The 18,978-nt window shown below is 42.5% G+C and overlaps 1 protein-coding gene across 1 annotated transcript; it reads left to right on the top strand.

The window, feature by feature from the left end:
* Nucleotides 1–361: 361 nt before the first annotated feature.
* DDX6 (DEAD-box helicase 6) lies at nt 362–18,272 on the top strand. The gene is made up of 14 exons (XM_068994972.1): nt 362–487; nt 2,461–2,924; nt 4,356–4,419; nt 4,883–4,987; nt 6,224–6,353; nt 6,839–6,985; nt 7,240–7,338; nt 7,867–7,985; nt 8,476–8,604; nt 8,934–9,050; nt 10,586–10,649; nt 11,537–11,638; nt 12,385–12,568; nt 13,990–18,272. The coding sequence occupies exons 2-13, from the start codon at nt 2,725–2,727 to the stop codon at nt 12,558–12,560; spliced, it is 1,452 nt and encodes a 483-aa protein (XP_068851073.1). The 5' UTR covers nt 362–487; nt 2,461–2,724; the 3' UTR covers nt 12,561–12,568; nt 13,990–18,272.
* The last annotated feature ends 706 nt before the right edge of the window (nt 18,273–18,978 follow it).

The raw sequence follows: 18,978 nt of genomic DNA, 5'->3' as shown, positions 1-18,978 counted from the left end.
ATTACATTCCCATTGTGTCTCGGTTTGTCAAAATCCATGTCTAAATAACAGCTGTCTAAAAAGAAGTGCAAAATTCCCAGCCTGTCACGATGGGTGGTTACGACTCCTACAGGCTGTGGCTCAGTCTTTTATTCTTACGTTTGTGTTGGCTCTGTTTAAATGACTACATAGCGATGCCCCGTTAAGTTTCCACACATCTTCTTGTGAAACGGGGTTAAAAGGGAAGGGCCAGGATTGAGGGGCCGGCCCGACGACCGCGATCACGTGGGCACCGCGCACCGGGTGTGGCGTGACGCGTGGCGCACGCCGAACGTACGTACGTACGTACGTGGTGCGTGCGGACCGGGGCGGTGCCGCCCGCCGGGAGGGGGAGGGCGCACGGGAGGAAGGAGGAAGCCGCCATCTTGGAGCGTCGAGTCGCCATAACAAGGCACCGGGGCAGCGAGAGGATTTTGTACCTGGGCGAGGGGGAGCGCGGCTGGTGGCGGTGAGGACGGGCCAGGGCGGGCACGGCTCTGTGTGGAGCAGGGCGAGGGGGCCGCTGCCGGCGGGCCGCGCCTCGCGGCCTGCGGCGGGAGCGCGGGCCTGAGCGGGGCCTGGCGGCGCCGCGGGCGGGGCGGGGGCGGCCAGGCCGGGCCGGGCCTGGGCGCACAGGGAGCGGCGGGGCCGGGGGACCGCGCGGGGCGGGGCCGGGCGGCGCTCGCTCCCCGCCGGCCCGGGCGGCAAGCGGCGGCTGCTCCATTGTTCGCGGGCGGGAGGTGTTGGTGTGGCGCAGCTGCGATCGGCGGGCGGCGCCGGGCCCACCGCTCGGCCGCGGGGCTCTGCAGTGCGGCCCCGGCGCACCAGGCACATTGAGCACCTCGAGGGCTCCCTTTGTGCCAGGCCCAGCTGAGGGGAAGGGAAAGGTCCGGAGCTACTGCCCCGGCCGCCCGCCCGCCCGCGCCCGGAGAGCACAGATAGGCGACGGAGGCCCTTTTTTCTTCAGTCCGTCAGTTTCCGAAATGGTGGCGTCTCTTTTATCGGAACGGGGAGATTTGTTGGGTTCCATGAGGCTGTGCGTTATTTTTAACCTCTGTTCTTCTAAAGGATAGTTACGAGCGTGAGGGCATAAGGCACTGAGAGGTTTCATTTCCTACACTATTGGAGAACTTCTCGGCGTTGGTATTCGGGTCTCATTGGCGTCTCTGGTTACCTTCGTGACTCGTCTGGTTTTTAGGAGGTTAATGGTCAGGAGAAATATCTCTTCGAAGATGCCTTGACAGTTAACTAGCAGAAAATCCTAGTATCGCAAACTTTAAAATTTTGCTGTAAAGCCAGAATTGACACACTTGAAACCAGCTGTGAAGTCTGAATTCCTTTTCCACTCTCTTGAATGCTCTTCAGTGTGCCTTTTTATTCACTGGGAAAACATGCATTTTGTTGTGAATGCTGAGGTTAGGAAGCAGTAGTCAGCTGGTTTTTCCTTTGTGTTTTCCCAAGATGCAGATGCTTTATGGTGAGAAAGCACAGGCAAGCCTACTTTTTGTTCCAAAAGATTTTGGACTAGGGACATTTTATCTCCCTGGTACCATCTTAAAGAGTCTTTAGCTCTGGTCCATGCTTGCTTTGTGTAAGGGGCAGACCTCGTATTGTCTTTCCACAGTTTTGCAGTTCTGTTACATACAGAGTCAATATTAAGTCATGTGTATGAAATGTTAATCTTCTGGGCACAACGTAAGTTGTCGCTGACAGCAGGAAGGTAAGGTCACAAGCAGGAAGCTGGATAACCAGCAGCGTTACTGCTTAAGTTGAAGCTCAGTCACTTAGACTCAAAGAGGCAGCTGCTCTCAGTTCAGCGTAATGGTGTTGTTTAGTCACTGTTCTGAATAGCCTTAAATCAATACCTGGTTGAAAACTGGGGATAAACTGGTTGAGCTTGCGTTTTGGGTTGGAGGAGGGTAAGCTGCATGTTTGGGTTTACATAATTTATATTTCCCTTTCAAACTGAACAGGGCAATCAGAGTAATGTAGGCATTTTGTCAGTTCTAACTGGAATGTCCCCTTGATATTGTACTCTTGCCTCCTGTCACAAACCTATGCGTAATATTATTGCTCAGCATTTTAGGGCTGGTTGGCTGCATCCCGGAAGTGGGTGAATTTGTGGGGGAATTGAAGAGCCATCAAAACAATTGATACACTTAATGGTTACTTTATGGGAGGGGGCAGGTAGTGGAAGGTCTCTGTAGTACAACTGTTTAGGAGGTTTTCTTTGGTGGCTGAAGATGTTAGGCAAAACTTTATGGAAAGGCAAAAAAAGTTTGATGCATGTCTTTATAATTATCACTGAGGAAACAAAGAAAGAAAGTACCCTTGTTGCGCACTGCCTGGGAAGAAATTTTTCTTAAAATACAAAAGTAAACTGATGTGATTTATGTAGACAAAAATCCACATACTAATTGTTACTGTCTGCTTCTCTTTCAGATTGAAGCAAGTGAATTCTGATATAACTCAACTTCAATAGAGGGCTTTTTTTAAAAAAAAGTTGTTCCACAGTGCATCAGAGCAAGTTACTGCTTTACTTTTGAGTGACTTACAGGTGCTTGCCTGCATTGCAATAAAGGACTCATATATTGAGCAAGACTTATTTATCTCTTCATTTTGGAGAGTCTAATAAACTGTTATTACAGTTTCTGTACTGACTTTCAAAGTTTTGACGTCTAAAAAGACATCTTTAAAGATAAAAGCATGAGCACGGCCAGAACAGAGAACCCTGTTATAATGGGTCTATCCAGTCAGAATGGGCAGTTGAGAGGCCCTGTAAAACCCAGCGGGGGCCCCGGAGGTGGAGGCACACAAACTCAGCAACAGATGAACCAGCTGAAAAATGCCAACACAATCAATAATGGCACTCAACAGCAAGCACAGAGTATGACCACCGCTATTAAGTAAGTGTTTGTATCAGCTGCCACAAAAGGAATGTTTAAAAGTTATATGTGGGAAAGCATTCTCGGGTTCCCATTTGGAAAATGTTGTATTCTGTTGTTTTGTGACATGGGTGGTTAGAAGTGTCCTGTGATGTACGTTATGAAAAAAAAAGCTGTATCTCCGTGTGCAAGCTTCTCTGCAACAGTGATTGTTGTGAAAATCCAAGTTTGATGCTGTGCTTTTCTGAGTGTGAGCTACTGTCAGAGGCAGCCCACAGAGCAGTACAGTCCTGTGGTTTTTGCTTGTTGCAAGTGGTGCAAGAGGGAAGTAGAGGAGTGGGAAGGAACTGAATTGACATTTAAGACCAAGGAGGAAATGACACCTGGTCTCAGTCTAGTTGTGTATGCTTTTCAGTTTGTTGCAGTTCTTTCTCATGGTGGGAAATGCTTTAAAGTCAGTTGTGTTTTGTGATTGATCTGAAATAGTAGCACCTGATCTCCTCATTGTAATGTTCTGGCTTTAATTCATCAAAGCTGGAGCTGAGAGGATACAGTCCCACTGTGATACCCTGCTCCCATCCAGCTAGTTTTGGAAGTGTGCTGGTTGGAATTTCTGAAAGATGTAAAATACTAGGACAGTATGGTAATGTGTTGCTTTTCTTCTTTCTTTTATGGATCGTCCTCCCCCTGAACAGCATTGGCTTTTATTTTGTTAATTATTTGCGAAGGAAATGTCAGCTGTCCTCAGAGCATGATGGAACACTCAGGTTCTTAAAATCTGCCTACCTTGCCCCGTCCCCCCTCTTTTTTTAATGTATTACGCGGTTACTCTTATCAATGTCGTGAATTAAGCTCATCAGAATTCACGCGTAACTTCCTGGGGCCGGTGAAGAGAAGGACTTGCTCTCCTCTCTACAGTGGCTTTCAAGAGAGGATGGGTGTCTTAAGTCTCACTGAGAGCAAATGACACTTGCTCAACAAGTGGAGTGATTGCTTAGTTAATTTTTTTACCAGAAGGTTTTTTGTTTTTTTTAACCTTTTCACATTCCTTGGAAATTAAGAATGGACGCTCCCTGGACAAGAGAATTTTTCTTATAAGTCATGAAATAGTCTTGTGTGGATTTATTACAGCCGGTTTCTGTTACGTGACTAAGTCAACGCTCAGTTTTAAATCTGTTCTGCTATTTGATTCAGTGCCCTAAAAATGGGACTTAAATCATGACTGGATAAAGATTTCACAAATTTGTTTGGCAGACAGCTGATTTTGTCTGTTTACAGTTTCTGCCTGTTAAATCCTGCTTAGCTCAGAGAAGACTTGAGCTCATATGTGTAGGTGCTTTTAGCTTTGAGGAGGTGAAAATACTACATGTTCATCACTATATCTAAGAAAACAAAATGCAAAATCAAAATACTAATTATTTTAAAATCTGTTCGCATTTTATTTTGCTATAGACCTGGTGATGACTGGAAGAAGACTTTAAAACTCCCTCCAAAGGATTTGAGAATCAAAACTTCGGTAAGGATAATTGAATTGTAGGAATAAATATTAAATAAAACTTGTGGGAGGGCTTGCAGTGGTAAAATACTTGTCCTGAGCAAAGGCTAAAAAGTAGTACAGCACCTACTGTTTAAATGAAGAATTAATTTGTTCTCCCTACTGTTTGTGAGCGATGCTTCTCTTGGAAAGCTCAAAAATTGAGTTCACCCTGGATATTTTCCTTTGTTAGTATTACAGCATGACACAGGCAGGATCTGTATTGTGCAAGGCAGATGGGAAGGTGTCGCTGTATGCACTCAGGAGCTGTGTTTGGTTCTGAGAAAGCGAATGTTTCCTTTGCTGCTGTAGGGTGTTGCACGGGTTAATGAGAACTTTTACTGTAGTAATTTGTGGTCTTCCTGTACAGGCTATTTCAGACCAATATACAGCTTCAGCTTGTATGACCTAATCTTTGCGTGTGCTTTATTTTTTGATTATTCAGGACGTGACCTCCACAAAAGGAAATGAGTTTGAAGATTACTGTTTGAAACGGGAGTTGCTGATGGGAATTTTTGAAATGGGCTGGGAAAAACCATCTCCTATTCAGGTTGTTTGCAAACAGAGACTACTTAGATGCTGCTTTTAGTTTCTGTAAATGTATTGACATTGTTACGCCTAAATGTCCAATGCTTATGCCATCATTGGGGAAAACCTGAAGCTGTGAACAAAAGAACTTGGTGTCCCTTGGGAAAGACAAGAATTTCTAACCCCCAGCTAAATGACTAAGTCATTCAATGAGTGACTTAATGATGGGACTGTCTTACACTTCAGAGAAGTTAACTTGGATTTTCTTTTTCATGCTGGAGGTGTTAATTTGTTAATTCTCTGTTCAATACTGTCTTTCACATAAGTAGTCCCAGGGGTCTGTTCTATAAATTTTCCAGAAAACTGAGTTACCATTGGCTATGTACCTTTAGTTGTTAAAAATATAATTATGGCTTTATCACAGTGGTGGCTCTTTTTATTGTAATCTTGTGGAAGAAGAGTAATGGGGATTGTGGGAGAGAGATTAATATCTTAACAAGTTTACTTTTCTGTACCTCCATCTTTCTTTTACTTCTAAGACTTGTTCTATTAAGAACTGTTCATGTGTAAACTTAAGGAGGGGGGTGGAAGGTTGAACTCTCTTTTAATTGGTCTTTCAAGTTTTATCACTGACTCGGCTCTTTAAGCTACCTTGTCTCTTTAAGGCATGAGAAAACTATGGCTTGCTTTGTTCGTAAACAGATTCACATGATGCCACCTTTCAAAAAGGCTGAGATTTCTTTAGATGTTGCTGAAAAAGGTAGTAAAATTAAAAATACACGGGGCCTGTGTTTGGATAGTAGAAGATTTTTTGGGAAGTATATCACAGGAATATGGAAGTTGGAATCACATGGGCTGAGCTGGTTCTGATGTTAAGATGCAGGTGGGAATCTTCTTCCGTAGGAGGAGTTTGCTAGTGACTTTCATTGTCTCTTCACTTATTTTTTTCCCATTTTTTCACTTTTTTCCTAATGTGTTAGTATGGCTTTACCTGTGGTACCTGATCCCTTTCCTATGATCAGGCAAGATAAGGACTTTTAAGTGGGATGTGTTGGGGAACTCTTTACTGATGGGTTTAACTTCTTCCTGTTGTGAGTCTGTCATGCTTGTATTTTCAGGATAGTAATAATAGCAATGGTCATGAAACAATCAAATTTCATGTGATACTGTTAGTGAGGGGAGTTAAATTTGGTCAGCCTCTTCAGTGAAGCATGGCTTATGATTAATTGCTCATGCACTGTCTGTCCTTACATTTCAGGAGGAGAGCATCCCCATTGCTTTATCTGGTAGGGATATCTTGGCTAGAGCAAAAAATGGAACAGGCAAGAGTGGAGCCTACCTCATTCCTTTACTTGAACGGCTAGACTTAAAGAAGGACAATATACAAGGTCAGTTGAGGTGGATCTCACTTAGCTGCACGCAGGTAATGGTGTCAGTCACTACATAAGATACTTGAATCTAAAACTGGTTAATGAATTTGGGCAGTGTAGGTTATCTGCTTGTACTTCCAGAGAAAGCTGATGGGGAGTGGTGGAGGGGAGGTGGAATTTGCAAAGTCCCACAGTTGCTTTCAAAAGCTTTAAATGGAAGAAGGCTTGTACACTTTTCTGTCTTGCCCTGGAAAGTGGATGTGGAGTAATAAGTAAGCGTGCTGGCTGGGGTAGTTGTGCAAAGGGAGCATCAAGGACTGGAGAATCCTTGCATGGAATTTGCCTTGTCAAGAGCAGTTCCTGGGTCTTTCTAGAATACCCAGAGTGGAATTCCTAAACTGTGCTTTTCATTATTTTACTTCATAAAGTACCTGTCTCCTCTGAGGATGAATATTTAAGATAGAGTGTTACTAGTGACTCACAGTGATGTTTTTAACTTTTAGCAATGGTGATCGTTCCCACCCGTGAACTAGCCCTGCAGGTCAGTCAAATCTGTATCCAAGTCAGCAAACACATGGGAGGTGCCAAAGTGATGGCAACAACAGGAGGAACCAATTTGCGAGATGACATAATGAGACTTGATGATACAGGTCAGAGCACTTCTGCTATACTAGGGTTGCTGTTTCTTTGTGGCTTTTACAATGTGATCGTGAAATTTCTGCTTGTTACTGTTTGCCTGTTACAGAGCAGACTACAATGTTGTGCTGTTCGTATACTGTTGCCATTCTTTCAAAATGTTCATATGAAACATGGCCATGAATGCTGGAAGGAAACACAGTGTTAATCACCTTAACCTTGTGGGGTTTTTGTGTTTCTCTTTTTTTTCTCTCTTCTAACCTTACAGTGCATGTGGTGATAGCTACCCCTGGGAGAATTCTCGATCTCATCAAGAAAGGAGTAGCAAAAGTTGAGCATGTCCAGATGATAGTATTGGATGAGGCAAGTTGCTTATGTTAAATGTTCTGGGACTTTAACACCAAGTTAAAGGAATGATGTGTCTCAGTGAGTGTCCTTTTGGTGCACAGCAATGATTCAAACTTGCTTAGAGACACTGTAAGGTCTCCTCCATTTCTCAGTATTTTTGAGAAACTATTTTGACAGTAGGATTTTTTTGCTGTAAATCTTTTAAGGAAACAGCCTAGGAAGATTTGCCTTTCCTGTCTTTGCTGATGCTAAAGAATAGAGTAACAGTCTATTCTGCAACAAAGGAATGCATTTCATTTGTTTTCTGTTAATAATGAGTCAGCTGTGCTTACCACGTAATCGTATATAAAATTGATTTATGAACATCCAGTAGCGTACAGTCTTCTGAGTGAGGGAGAATATAGTTGTGTGAAAGCTCTTGGATGACTCTGGTAGGAACCCTGGTAACTGTTTTTTTTCCCTTCCCCCAAATGTGGAGCTACTGAAAGACTGAAATCTTACACCATTATTTTAACTTGCTGTTTATTACTTCTGTTGTTACAGGCAGATAAGTTACTGTCTCAAGATTTTGTTCAAATAATGGAAGACATTATTCTCACGCTACCTAAAAACAGACAGATTTTGCTCTACTCAGCCACTTTTCCTTTGAGTGTGCAGAAGTTCATGGTGAGTTGAGATGTATCCCTGTAGGTATGGTGATGGTGGTGACATCACACAGGAAGGGTGTGGATGAGTGGTGCATAGCTGTTAGTGCTTGGTTTTTTAAATACATCTAAACTTCACAGGTTTAATCTAAATCAGCCTAAGTCTAGAACAGAAGTTTGAAAGCAGTTTTTGACCTGCAGTTGCATTAATGGGAAGCTAGGTATGTGCAGTTTTTGCCTGTAAGGTTCTGGTTTCCACTTTGTGTATTAGTTATGTCATCTGTATGGATTTGCTTCTGGAGGCTGCTCCTGTTTGGCCTGCTTAGTCACCTTGGATTTTTAAGTAATCATTTGTGAAAATTTACCCACTCTGTCTGTTTTCAGCATAGCATGAAGAGTGGCTAGGTAGTGCATCCTTGCCTTGGAGGAAGTTAAATGTGGTGTAGAGTGGGAGCTGCTTATGTTGTTTTGCACATAGATCTGTCTGCTTTATCAATATCTTTATTTTTCAGAATTCCCATTTGCAGAAACCGTATGAGATTAATCTGATGGAGGAGCTGACCTTGAAGGGAGTTACTCAGTACTATGCCTATGTCACTGAGCGTCAGAAAGTGCACTGCCTCAATACGCTCTTTTCCAGGGTAAGGAGTAGGGCTGGGTCAGGAGCATATCAGAAGCTTTTTCCTTCTTGGAACCAAGAATGAGACTGAGTGTTTCAAAGGCAGCTTAATGAAAATTTTTCTTTGTCAAAATGTGCTATATATCTAAGGTTAAAAATGCATGCTTCTTGTCCTGCATCTCCGTGTTATAGAACTTTCTTATTTTTTTCCCTTTCTATACAAAAGTACGTCTGATGTGAATTACCAGCAGCATACCTGCTGTGCTTTCTTTTTGGAAGGGATTTAGACATGTCTGGGATCCTTTGTTAGTAAAATGCTGCATTTACTGAGAACACTGTTTACTCATTCAGCTCCAGATTAACCAGTCGATCATTTTCTGCAACTCCTCTCAACGGGTTGAATTGCTAGCCAAAAAGATCTCCCAGCTGGGCTATTCCTGCTTCTATATCCATGCTAAAATGAGGCAGGTGAGTATGAAGTCTACAGTGGTTTATTCCACACCACCCCAGGCTTTACTGAACAGCTGAATTAAGTCTCATGCTTGCTTTAAGTTTGCATGTTCTTCATAAACTGAAACATGTATTGCTTTGCTCTAGGTTTGGTTTTAGTTACCTGCTGCCAGCCTCCACCCCCAGCCTTCCCCCATCCCAGCCCTCTTTCCAGACTGTTCAATGTATGTGGCCAGTTGGTATTTGAATACTTCAGGTCAGATTAATTAGTCCCAGTGTAAGCACAAACAGCAGCTAGAAGGCACAGTTCTTAGTGCTGCTGCCTTGCTTTGGCAGCATGGGGAGCCAGGGTAGAGCACACAGGGTAACACAGATGAGAAAACGGGGCTGAATTAAAACAGGTGACAAAAAACCCCAATACATAGTCCAGTGAGTGCCCTGTGTGGCTTTGCAAACAGTGATCTTGCACTGTGACTGCAGGGGAATCTGAGAAGTTGAGGAGGTGGGTTGGATCAAACCTCTTGGTGAAAGCTGTGGCTGGTGTATGGTGACCAGACACTTGTGGCCTTGGTGTAGCTGGTGAAAAATGCCATTGCAGCTTTGGTGGTGCAGAGGTTTCTGTTAATTGTACAGTAGCTCACACTTCCTCTAGCTTCGCACTGTTAAAAGATGTCAGAAGGCTGAAGTGATGCATGTAGAACAGGAGTGCTTTGAAACTTTTTTTTTTTTTAATTTTATATGTAAACTAGTCTAGCTTGCTGTTCATGCAATGCCAGGTAATGCCAGTGTTTGCTGGGCCAGATGCAGAGCAGTAATTAATTGAGCAGCAACAGAAGTGGTGGTGTTATTGAGAACAGAGAGGTATGCAAGTGAGTTCCTCGAAGTCTGATTTTTGTATGCTTTTGATCAGTCAGTGGATGATCTTTTGGCAAAGTGCAGCTGTGTTTTTACAGAATGCTTCAGCTTGTTCATTCCCTCTCTAAATTCCACTTAACAGTGATATTACTTAATCTTTGTGTGGCCCAGAGTGAGGTGTTTGTGAGAGGAGAGTCTTCACAGAAAACTGACTCATCCCACCCCTGATTCTGAATCAGTAGTGAAAAATGTTTCATACTGGAAAAGGAAGTTACTGCCAACTTCAGTTTTTAAGGGAATGAATAAAACATGGGAAATTTGGCAAGGGGGACTGGAGAACGACAACAGTCAAAATACCAGTTTAACTTCCTTGATGTGATTTCATGTAATTATAACTCTAGATAGTCCTTTTCTGAGATGGTTTTGATGCCATTTGTAGGAGGTTTTAAAATGCAGTCAGTTGATTGTCGAAAAGTGGGATCAAGACCCTCTAGAGTTAATTCTTCAGAATATATGGTGTAAGGAGTGCTAAAAATATATATACTGGCATCTTGTTTCAACTCAGCTGTTCTCTAATGAGAAGGAGGAGAAATTCCTATGATTGAAGTTCAGTGTTAGTTACCTGAATATACCTGTAAGTACCAGCTGGTTATACTTTGGTTTTTTGTTTCTCTTTGTTTATATGTATGTATTTCCAGGAGCACCGCAATCGTGTATTCCATGATTTCCGAAATGGCTTGTGCCGCAATCTCGTTTGCACTGGTAAGAGTTCCTAAACATTTTCCTGTTTCTAAAGTTTGTGATAGAAAGCACATTAGCACAGGTATCGTAGATCAATTAGCTGTAATAAACCAAAACAAGGTGTTTTGGTAATATGTCTTTTTCAAGCCTGCGTGTAGCAGGGTGCAGCACTCCTTTAGGCATGTGGAGTTTTGTCTTTTGTGAAGGTGCAGCTTGCCAACAAATCATTTTACTGCAATAGTGGTTTCTGTTTATTTTCACACATGAGGGTTCCCTGAGTTGTTGGGTTGTTAGCTTTATGATATATCAGTACAACTGTGACTATGATCATGTGAAGTTTTGCTGATTCTTTCAAGTGTTTATAGCACATTTTTTCTAAATATTTTTGTAGTTTTGACTGGCCTGTGTGTGATCCAAGTTCTTTGTTGCACGGCCTGTTTGGGCAGTACCTGGCAGTGTCTGCTATCACTCACTACATATGTCTGGGCCATCTTAACAAAAATCACTAGAAGCAGAATAGAAGTAGTTGAGGTAGTGGAATGTAGTTCAGGTCTCAAGTCTGTTGTGACACTGGCAATGCACAATTCTGTGTGAAGAGATGCTTAAGAAGATCTGCTCCAAAATAGTGTATCATGGAAAAAACTAGCTTTGTGGTTATTTTTTCTGCGTAGATGTGCAGATCTGGTGGTTTTGGTTGGTGTTCTTAGGTTATTCATGTTTATAATGTATACAGAATGAGAGGAAGCTGTAACAGGATTGTGTGTAAACTGTCTTTGATACAAGGAAAGCTTGTATCTGGAAACTAGCACAAAGCAATCAGTTCATCACTGTTAATCTTTACACCCTAAATACTGTCAGCGTTAGAGCTCATTGAAATTAACTTTCTTGTGATCTGGATTGTCTTTCAGATCTGTTTACCCGAGGTATTGATATCCAGGCTGTGAATGTGGTGATAAACTTTGATTTCCCAAAGCTTGCAGAGACTTATCTTCATCGCATTGGCAGATCAGGTGAGAGGAAAAACCGGGTTTAGGTGCAGCTTGGCTGATGACTGTGATGCTTTTTAGCCTTGAACTGGCTTTTGGTTTTTTATTACTATACCTGAGAATTACTTTAGGTAGCTTTGATTTTTCTGACTAATTTGGTTTTGGGTGTCATCTCAGATGGCTATCCTCACTGACGATATTATCTGAATAATATCAACTAAAGGGCCGTTCTCCCGAAACTGGCCTGAACAATCTAATGGAAAAAAAAAAAAAAGAGGCCTATTTTGCTTTCATCTCAGGAGACTTACTATTGCCCCTGTTTGCAGTTTGGGAAAATTCTGTACTAAAATCTTAGCTTCCAGACTGTCTCAAGCCTAGAGATTTATGCTTTCTTCTCCTCGTGTTCTGAGATATGTTTCTACTGTCTGGAAATCAGCAAAATACTCCCTGAAGAAAGGCAGTAAACAAAGGAACCTCAGTGTAGTTGAACTTTGTAAAAGTTCAGGCTTCTACAAGAACTCTCAAAGACTTTCTGCTGGTAATTATCCTGGTGCTTTGGTCAAAGTATTTTGAACCTCCTGAGTTTTCTTATTCCTACAGCACTGCGAAACTCCTTACCAAAAACTGATGTGAAAGGTGTAGAGACGTGTGACTAGATTTGTTTTTATCATCACAGAATGATACTAACTTCAGAGTCTGCAGACTTTTTTTCTGTCAGCCCCTACGTTAACTCAGTTCAGTTCAAGTGCGTGTTTTTGTTTTTTGTCAAGGTCGCTTTGGTCATCTTGGCCTGGCCATCAACTTGATCACCTATGACGATCGATTCAACCTGAAAAGTATTGAGGAGCAGTTGGGAACTGAAATTAAACCCATACCAAGCAACATCGACAAGAGCTTGTATGTGGCAGAATACCACAGTGAACCTGTAGAAGATGAGAAACAGTAAACATGTAGGTATGTAAGTGCCTTGCTGAAAAGCAGTGTGTTGAATGACAGGTATGTCGTCGATGTGTCAGTGTTACCTCAGGGGAAGAGGGAAGCTGAGGTGATGAAAAAGCTCTGAATGTGAAAACAAGGGTTTGAAACAGAATGTCAGTGCAAGGAATTCCATGGATGTGCTGAAGGTGGGACGGGAGGGATGAGTATTTTTTAGTTGTTTTAATTGAAATGCTGACCATATGCTAAGGACACAAAAAATGGGGAAAAGGGGGAGTGGGGAATGGTGCCTGGGAGAGGCCAGGATGGAGTACTAGTAGCCTAATGAATTCTTTCTATATTGCTAAGCTGAAATGAGAAATTGGTCAGGGGCAGAGAAGAAAGTAGTCCTCAAAAAGGTGAGGAGATAAAATGGATGGCTGTGAGAACAGAGCATCAATAGAAGAGTAACCACCTCACCAGCCAGAAGGGATCAGGTTCAAGTAAAAGGTGCTGCCTCTTTTGTATCCTTTGGTTCATAGAATTCTTGGAAGTGAACTAAGTAGGGGGGGAAGCTGTAATTCATCTTTGCTGCCACTTGAGGTCGTCTACGTAGTTTCAAAAGAAAATGAGGTTTCACTGTTGGAGATTCATCTAAGTGCTCCCTTTCTGATAATTGTCTCACTTGCTGAGTCAAGTCCTTCCTTTATAGGAAGATGACATGCCCTGGACTGCAGTCAAGCTAAATGGCTGCAGGATGATGTTTGATCTGATGACCTTAGCTAAGATGTTGTTGTGCAAGATCCATCACCATACAGTTTGGGCTGAAAATCATTCTTTTGTGTACTCTTCTCAGAGGTCATGAATTAGAAAGACAATACCAGTGAACCTGCTGAAATTCTTCTCAGATGACCAAAAATAAAAAAGTGGCTATAGAAGCAGACTGTTCAACAGCATTAAAACAAACCTATTGTTCCTTCTTTGAAATCATCCAAGGATAACCCTAGATAGTCATACCTAGCTGTTTTGAAAGCTTCTGCTTTGCTGGTTGAACCTTCTCCATGTTTATAAGTAAATAGAATACAAAACAGGTGATGAATGTGGAACAGGTTCTTGGGTGACATTCCTAAGGGGAATGCTGTGACCTTGCCAGAGAGCAGTTTGCTACTTCCTAAAATACAAGAAACCAGGAGGTTTTGTAGGTACAGAAGGGCATTAGCAGCACCTCTTTCTACAAAGCTGAGGTTGGGATTGAGATGTACAATATGCCCTTTGCCTTTTGAGAGCTGTTGCATAGTTAGTGTGAGTCATCACTTAACGTTCTGGTTTTGTGTAGAACCGATTTAACTGTGGATGTTGTGGTTGTTTGTTTTGTTGGGTTTTTTTTTTTGGTGGGTTTGGGTTTTTTTGGTTTTTATTTTTTTCTTCTTGTGTTGTTGTTGTTTTGTTGTTTTTTTTAGGCTTTGATTACACATGCCAGAAGGTGAAGCCCTATGATCCCAATCTGTGACACATCGTTTCTTTGGGGATACCCTTCTCTTTGTGGGTTTTTCTTCATCTTTTCATTTCGGAACTATGAAGACTAAAGAGCTCGGCCTTTTTTTCTCTTTAAATTTGGCAGCAAGGAAGAAAGAAGATAAAAGGAGGAATGTCTTTTTGTTTTTCTACTTGTTTGCACTGTGTGCTGATTGAACATTAGTTGCACTAACTGCTGGTTTTAAATTTTGTTTTCTGTGGGAGGGAGGGACAGCAAGGGAAGAAGAGAAACCCTGAAAAGAGAAGAATCTTGATGAACACGAGCTTGTCTGCTATTTCAAATTCTTTAACCATTGACTGAGTGCATTTCAACTTCTCCCTGGTTACTCATCTGTTTTTTAAGCTAAAGAGCTTGTTACTTATTCGTGCAAAGTGCCTTATGCTATGAGACCATTCAGAATATCACCTTTCCGACACAGCCCAAGGAATCAACATCTGTTTTTGGTTTCAGGTCAAAGTTCCCCTCTCTTCCCCTTCTCCTCCTTCCCATGTACTCAAGCCCAGGGCTGGGAGGTGAAATGTATTGGTTATTGGTAATACTACTTTTCTCTTCAACTTTTTTTTTTTTTAATTTTTTTTTTTAGTTGGAGGAGTTGATATGCATCTGCAGTTCACCCAAACTGTAAATATGTGTATTTAAAATGAAACCAACATAAAATCTGGGCTGATTAGGTGCAGCATCATAGCTCCAGAAGGAAAGAGTAGCCTGTGATCCTTTGCAGGAGCCATAAGAAAAGCCCTGTGCTCTAGCAGAACACTAAAGACTGGTTTCCATGAGTCTTCATCAGTAGTTATAGCACTTGATAGGTAGACTTGTTTCAGAGCCATGGCCCTCTTTCTTCTGGTGCAGTGTGTCCCATAGAAAATCAGATGTGTATATTGTACAAACTTTGTAAATACGATTTTTTTTTTTTTCTGTTTGGGTTCATATATAACTTTTTCTTTTATGATGAAGGTTGCTGAGGTTAAAGGGATTAGACTGATTATGGGAGCAGCTAAAGATGAGAGGGGCTCAGTTTTCTGCAACACTAAACAGTGAGAAGTGCTCTGACCTCTGTGAAGTGCAGGCCACCACAAGTGTCCCTTGTCAGGATGGATTTGCTCTGGTGCTAGCAACAGTCCTGTACCACTCGCATGGAAGAGATCACTTGTGGGGGCTCCAAGGCCTCCAAATCCATAGCTCAGCCTTTTGGGAGATGCTCTTCGATTTCCCCCTTAGAAACTTCAGGAACTTGACAAGCTCTGAAGGAGTCCATGACCTGTGTTCCATCATGGTGTGAGGGAAATTCAGTGGGTGTTGCTGAGCAGTATATGCTTAAGGTGTGGATTTGGGTTTGAGAGACCATAAAAAAACCAATTTACATGCATAAACTGACAGTTCTGGAGTTTAGTGGAATTGATTCACTTCCTGCAGCACTGCATTTTCTGCCCAGAGTGGCCTCTGTGCAGAACTGTGAGCAGGTAAGGGCAAACCCCTGCTAACGTCAGAAGCTGCAGGAAGCTGCTTGCCATCTATTCTGGTTTGCCATGAGTTGCTCTCTGTCATTTTGCATTGTATATTGCTGAAAAGTGCTTTCTGGTCAAGTAGTGTTGCTTTAAATTGTGCCCCTCCCAACATGCTTGATGTTTGGCCTGATCTACAGGCAAAAGGAGTGAGACAAATCAAAAAATTACTCTTTCTAAAATCCCTTTTAGCCTGTTAACCACCACTGTCAGGAGGCACCTGGATGAATGCAATCCCTTTTGCTCATTTATCGCATATACAGATGCTGCACTCACACCACGCTTGCTTACCTTTGAGGCAGGATTTAATTGTCTTAATTTCTCTCCATTTTGACCCTTTTTTGAATTGGAGTAAAATTGTTTGGAATCATAAAGGTGGACTAGCCATCTGTTTCCTTGATGATCATAAACAGAAACCAGGTGCCTCCTGACAACAACTTTTACAAGATTGAAAGGTTTTTGTGTTCAGGATGTTTTTCTTCTTTTTGTCAGCAGTGACTCCATAATTGTAGCAAATGCTGCACTAGAGTACAAACTCAAGAGCTTGGTCTCTGTGAGCCACATAGCTTACTGACTGGCAGGTACTAAATGTAAACAATTTTGGGGTGCTTTTTGGGGGTGGGGGGTGGGAGCTTATGGGTGGTAACTTTGACCAAAAGTAAAATCTTGCTCCTGTACTGCAGCCAGCTTATGATTTTCCAGACAGAAGAGGGATAATGTCAATGCAACAAAGACATGAAAATGTAAATAAATTTTATATCTTACCCAGGGCATGCACATGTAACAAGAACAGGATAGCAATGTCAAGTCAGGTGTGTGTGCTCTGCTTGGATTTGTGGTAGGTTAGCCTGATACCATGCATTGATGGTCCCTCTTGAAGCACAGAACTTTTGAAAGTATTACTTCAAAATTGGCCTCTCATTGAGGATTGGCACTTACTTAAACTATCGGGGGCACCATTTTTAGGTGGCTTCTTGTCAAGAAGGAAGCAGCCTATTTTTGGTGGTAGTAGGCTATCTCAAACAGATGCGATCTTGCAAATGGAAAGATGCTCCAGAAGACTAGGATAATCCTAGTTTTGTTTTTGTGGGGTTTTTTTTGTTTGTTTTTGTTTGTTTGGGGCTTTTGTTTTTTATTATTTTGATTTGGGGTTTTCTTGGTTGTTTTGTTCCCTACCCAAGAGTTAGGAGTGTGTATAAATCTTGGCTTCCTGAGATTTCTTGTGAGCTCCAGTTTTTGCTGGTCACCAGCCTTTACAGATGGATTAGTCAGAGCCTTCAGTGATGAGCCCTAGGTCAAATACTTCTCTGACAAAGTTGATGTGAATGAGAACCTGATGTGTTCTGCATTTTATTTTTTTGTTGGAAGTCTAAAAGTGTCACTCCAGGAATTTGAGAAATGGAGCTTCACAGCTGGGTGAGGTGGCTGTGAAGAAGGTGATAGAATCTTCAGCCACTCGAGAGAACTTACAGGCCATTCTCTGGGTGTCCACTGTCAGGTGGGCACTGCAGTGGCTGGAGGCCTTTTCCCAAAGGGGAGGGGGGTGGGTTGGTCTCAAATATGTGTTTCAGTTCCCAGAATGAGATGGGAGCATCTTTCCTTGCCCTCTGTGACTGTTTTTGTGGGTAAGAACAGGGAAGCTCAACATGAACTCATGTTGTTTATATGGTGGTATCAAATCATCTCATTCTGATCTTCTGTTTATTTTTATTTGGGATGGGGGGAGGGTGTCTGCTCCAAGGATTTAAAAATGCTTCACTTTTTTCTTTACAAATGACTGATAGGACACAAACCTGAGCAGATGGCTATCTTGCCTCAGTTTCTGTAAGAGAGGTTACAGAGCTGTCATGCCACATCTCTTGAGCTGCTGTTGTGGTGGTTCTTGCCCTGATGCTGAACTTTGTAGTGCTGCTGGGGCTGACTGGTCATTGCTTCCTGAGAACAAAGTGAGTTTTGTTCCCAGAGACTCCAGCAGTGCAGCTGCTATGGTAGAGGTTGGGCAATTCCAGTCCCTGCAGGGAGTTTTCTGTTTGCTGTGAACTTCTGGTCCATCCTTTTTGAATCACAGTTTACCTTTGTACTCAACCAGGTCTCTGGACCAAAGAGCATGCACCTGAACTTCACAAGAAGGCTTTGGCAGATTATCCTGTAGGCTTTGCTCAGTTCATTGTTGTGTTGCTAAAATGTCTCTGCGTGGAAGCATTGTTAAATTCTGCTGTAGACAAGTTAGGGAAGGGGGGGGGGTGAGGGAGGCAGGGATGTGTTTATTAAGATACAGCCTTGCTGTATTTTAACCAGTAATTTTGGGGAAGGGGTGTCAGGAGAAGAAAATAGTCACTGTTCCCCTTATTGAAAGAAACTGGAACTTTTATTTCAAGAAAAGAAATTATTTGCAATTCAAGTGGAGTATCATAATCCAGTAGACCCTACACAAGGGGTTGATATTCTTACTGTTAACCAGCAAAAAATATGATCTAGTCCTTCAAAACAGTCAAGGGAGGGAGGGAAAATTGGCTTTCTGTTAAATTGGCAATTGGCAAACTCCAGTGGAGCTCAGATTTTGTTGAGAATGCGTTTTCTCTGGCTTTGTATGTGTTGCAGCACTGACTTGTGACGAGCTTCATGAGTTGCGAGTGCAAAAAAGATGAATGGTAAAATCCTGATTTTGTTGATTGAACTCAATAAAAGCTCCCTGGAACTCCCATTTGTTCTGTTTATTTCTTTTAACTGTGCTGAGTGAAAAGCATGCTGATGTCCTTATAGAGACTCATGGTCTGCATTGGATGCAGCAAGCTTTGGAGAAAAGCCTCAAGAAAAGGAGGCACGTGATAAATGGAAAGGTGCTCTCCTGTGTCCGTGAGAGGCATCCTTTTTCTGCACAGACCTTCCGTGTGGCAGCTGTTCTTTGAGGGTCTAATGCTCCACAATCTTGTCTCCACTAGACTAGAAGACTGTGTGTAGCATCTGGTTGCAGTGCCAAGTTAGCCTCGACTTTGACAATGAGAGTTTCTGCAGATCTGCTGGGGCTGTGTCCTCAAGTCTTTTCATCGAGTCATCCTGAGCTCTGCCTTGCTGGTTGCTTGAGCTGCAGAAGACCTTGTGGTTGGAATGAGTATTCTAAAGATGCCTTAAAAAATCACCAGCAAAGGAGTTGGCAAAAGCAGGTTTAATGTAAAAGTGAAAGCAGGGTGAAGTTCGGGGGCAAGGTTCACTCCTGCTGTAGCCTAGATGGTTAAAGCACACAGAGTAAAAGCAGACTACACTCAATCTAAACCCAAAATTATCTTCGTGGAGGCTGGGGGAGAAGGGGAAAAAGAGCAAGGATAGGAAAGGATAAGTTGAGTCACAAGGTTCGGAGTAGACCCCCTTGCTCAGCTGCGGCCTGGACATGACCAGTGGTTTTATGCCTA

Source organism: Aphelocoma coerulescens, chromosome 24, assembly GCF_041296385.1.
Source record: "Aphelocoma coerulescens isolate FSJ_1873_10779 chromosome 24, UR_Acoe_1.0, whole genome shotgun sequence".
Taxonomy (NCBI): domain Eukaryota; kingdom Metazoa; phylum Chordata; class Aves; order Passeriformes; family Corvidae; genus Aphelocoma; species Aphelocoma coerulescens.
The sequence above is the reverse complement of the archived record's forward strand: the minus strand, read 5'-3'. Positions and strand labels throughout refer to the sequence as shown.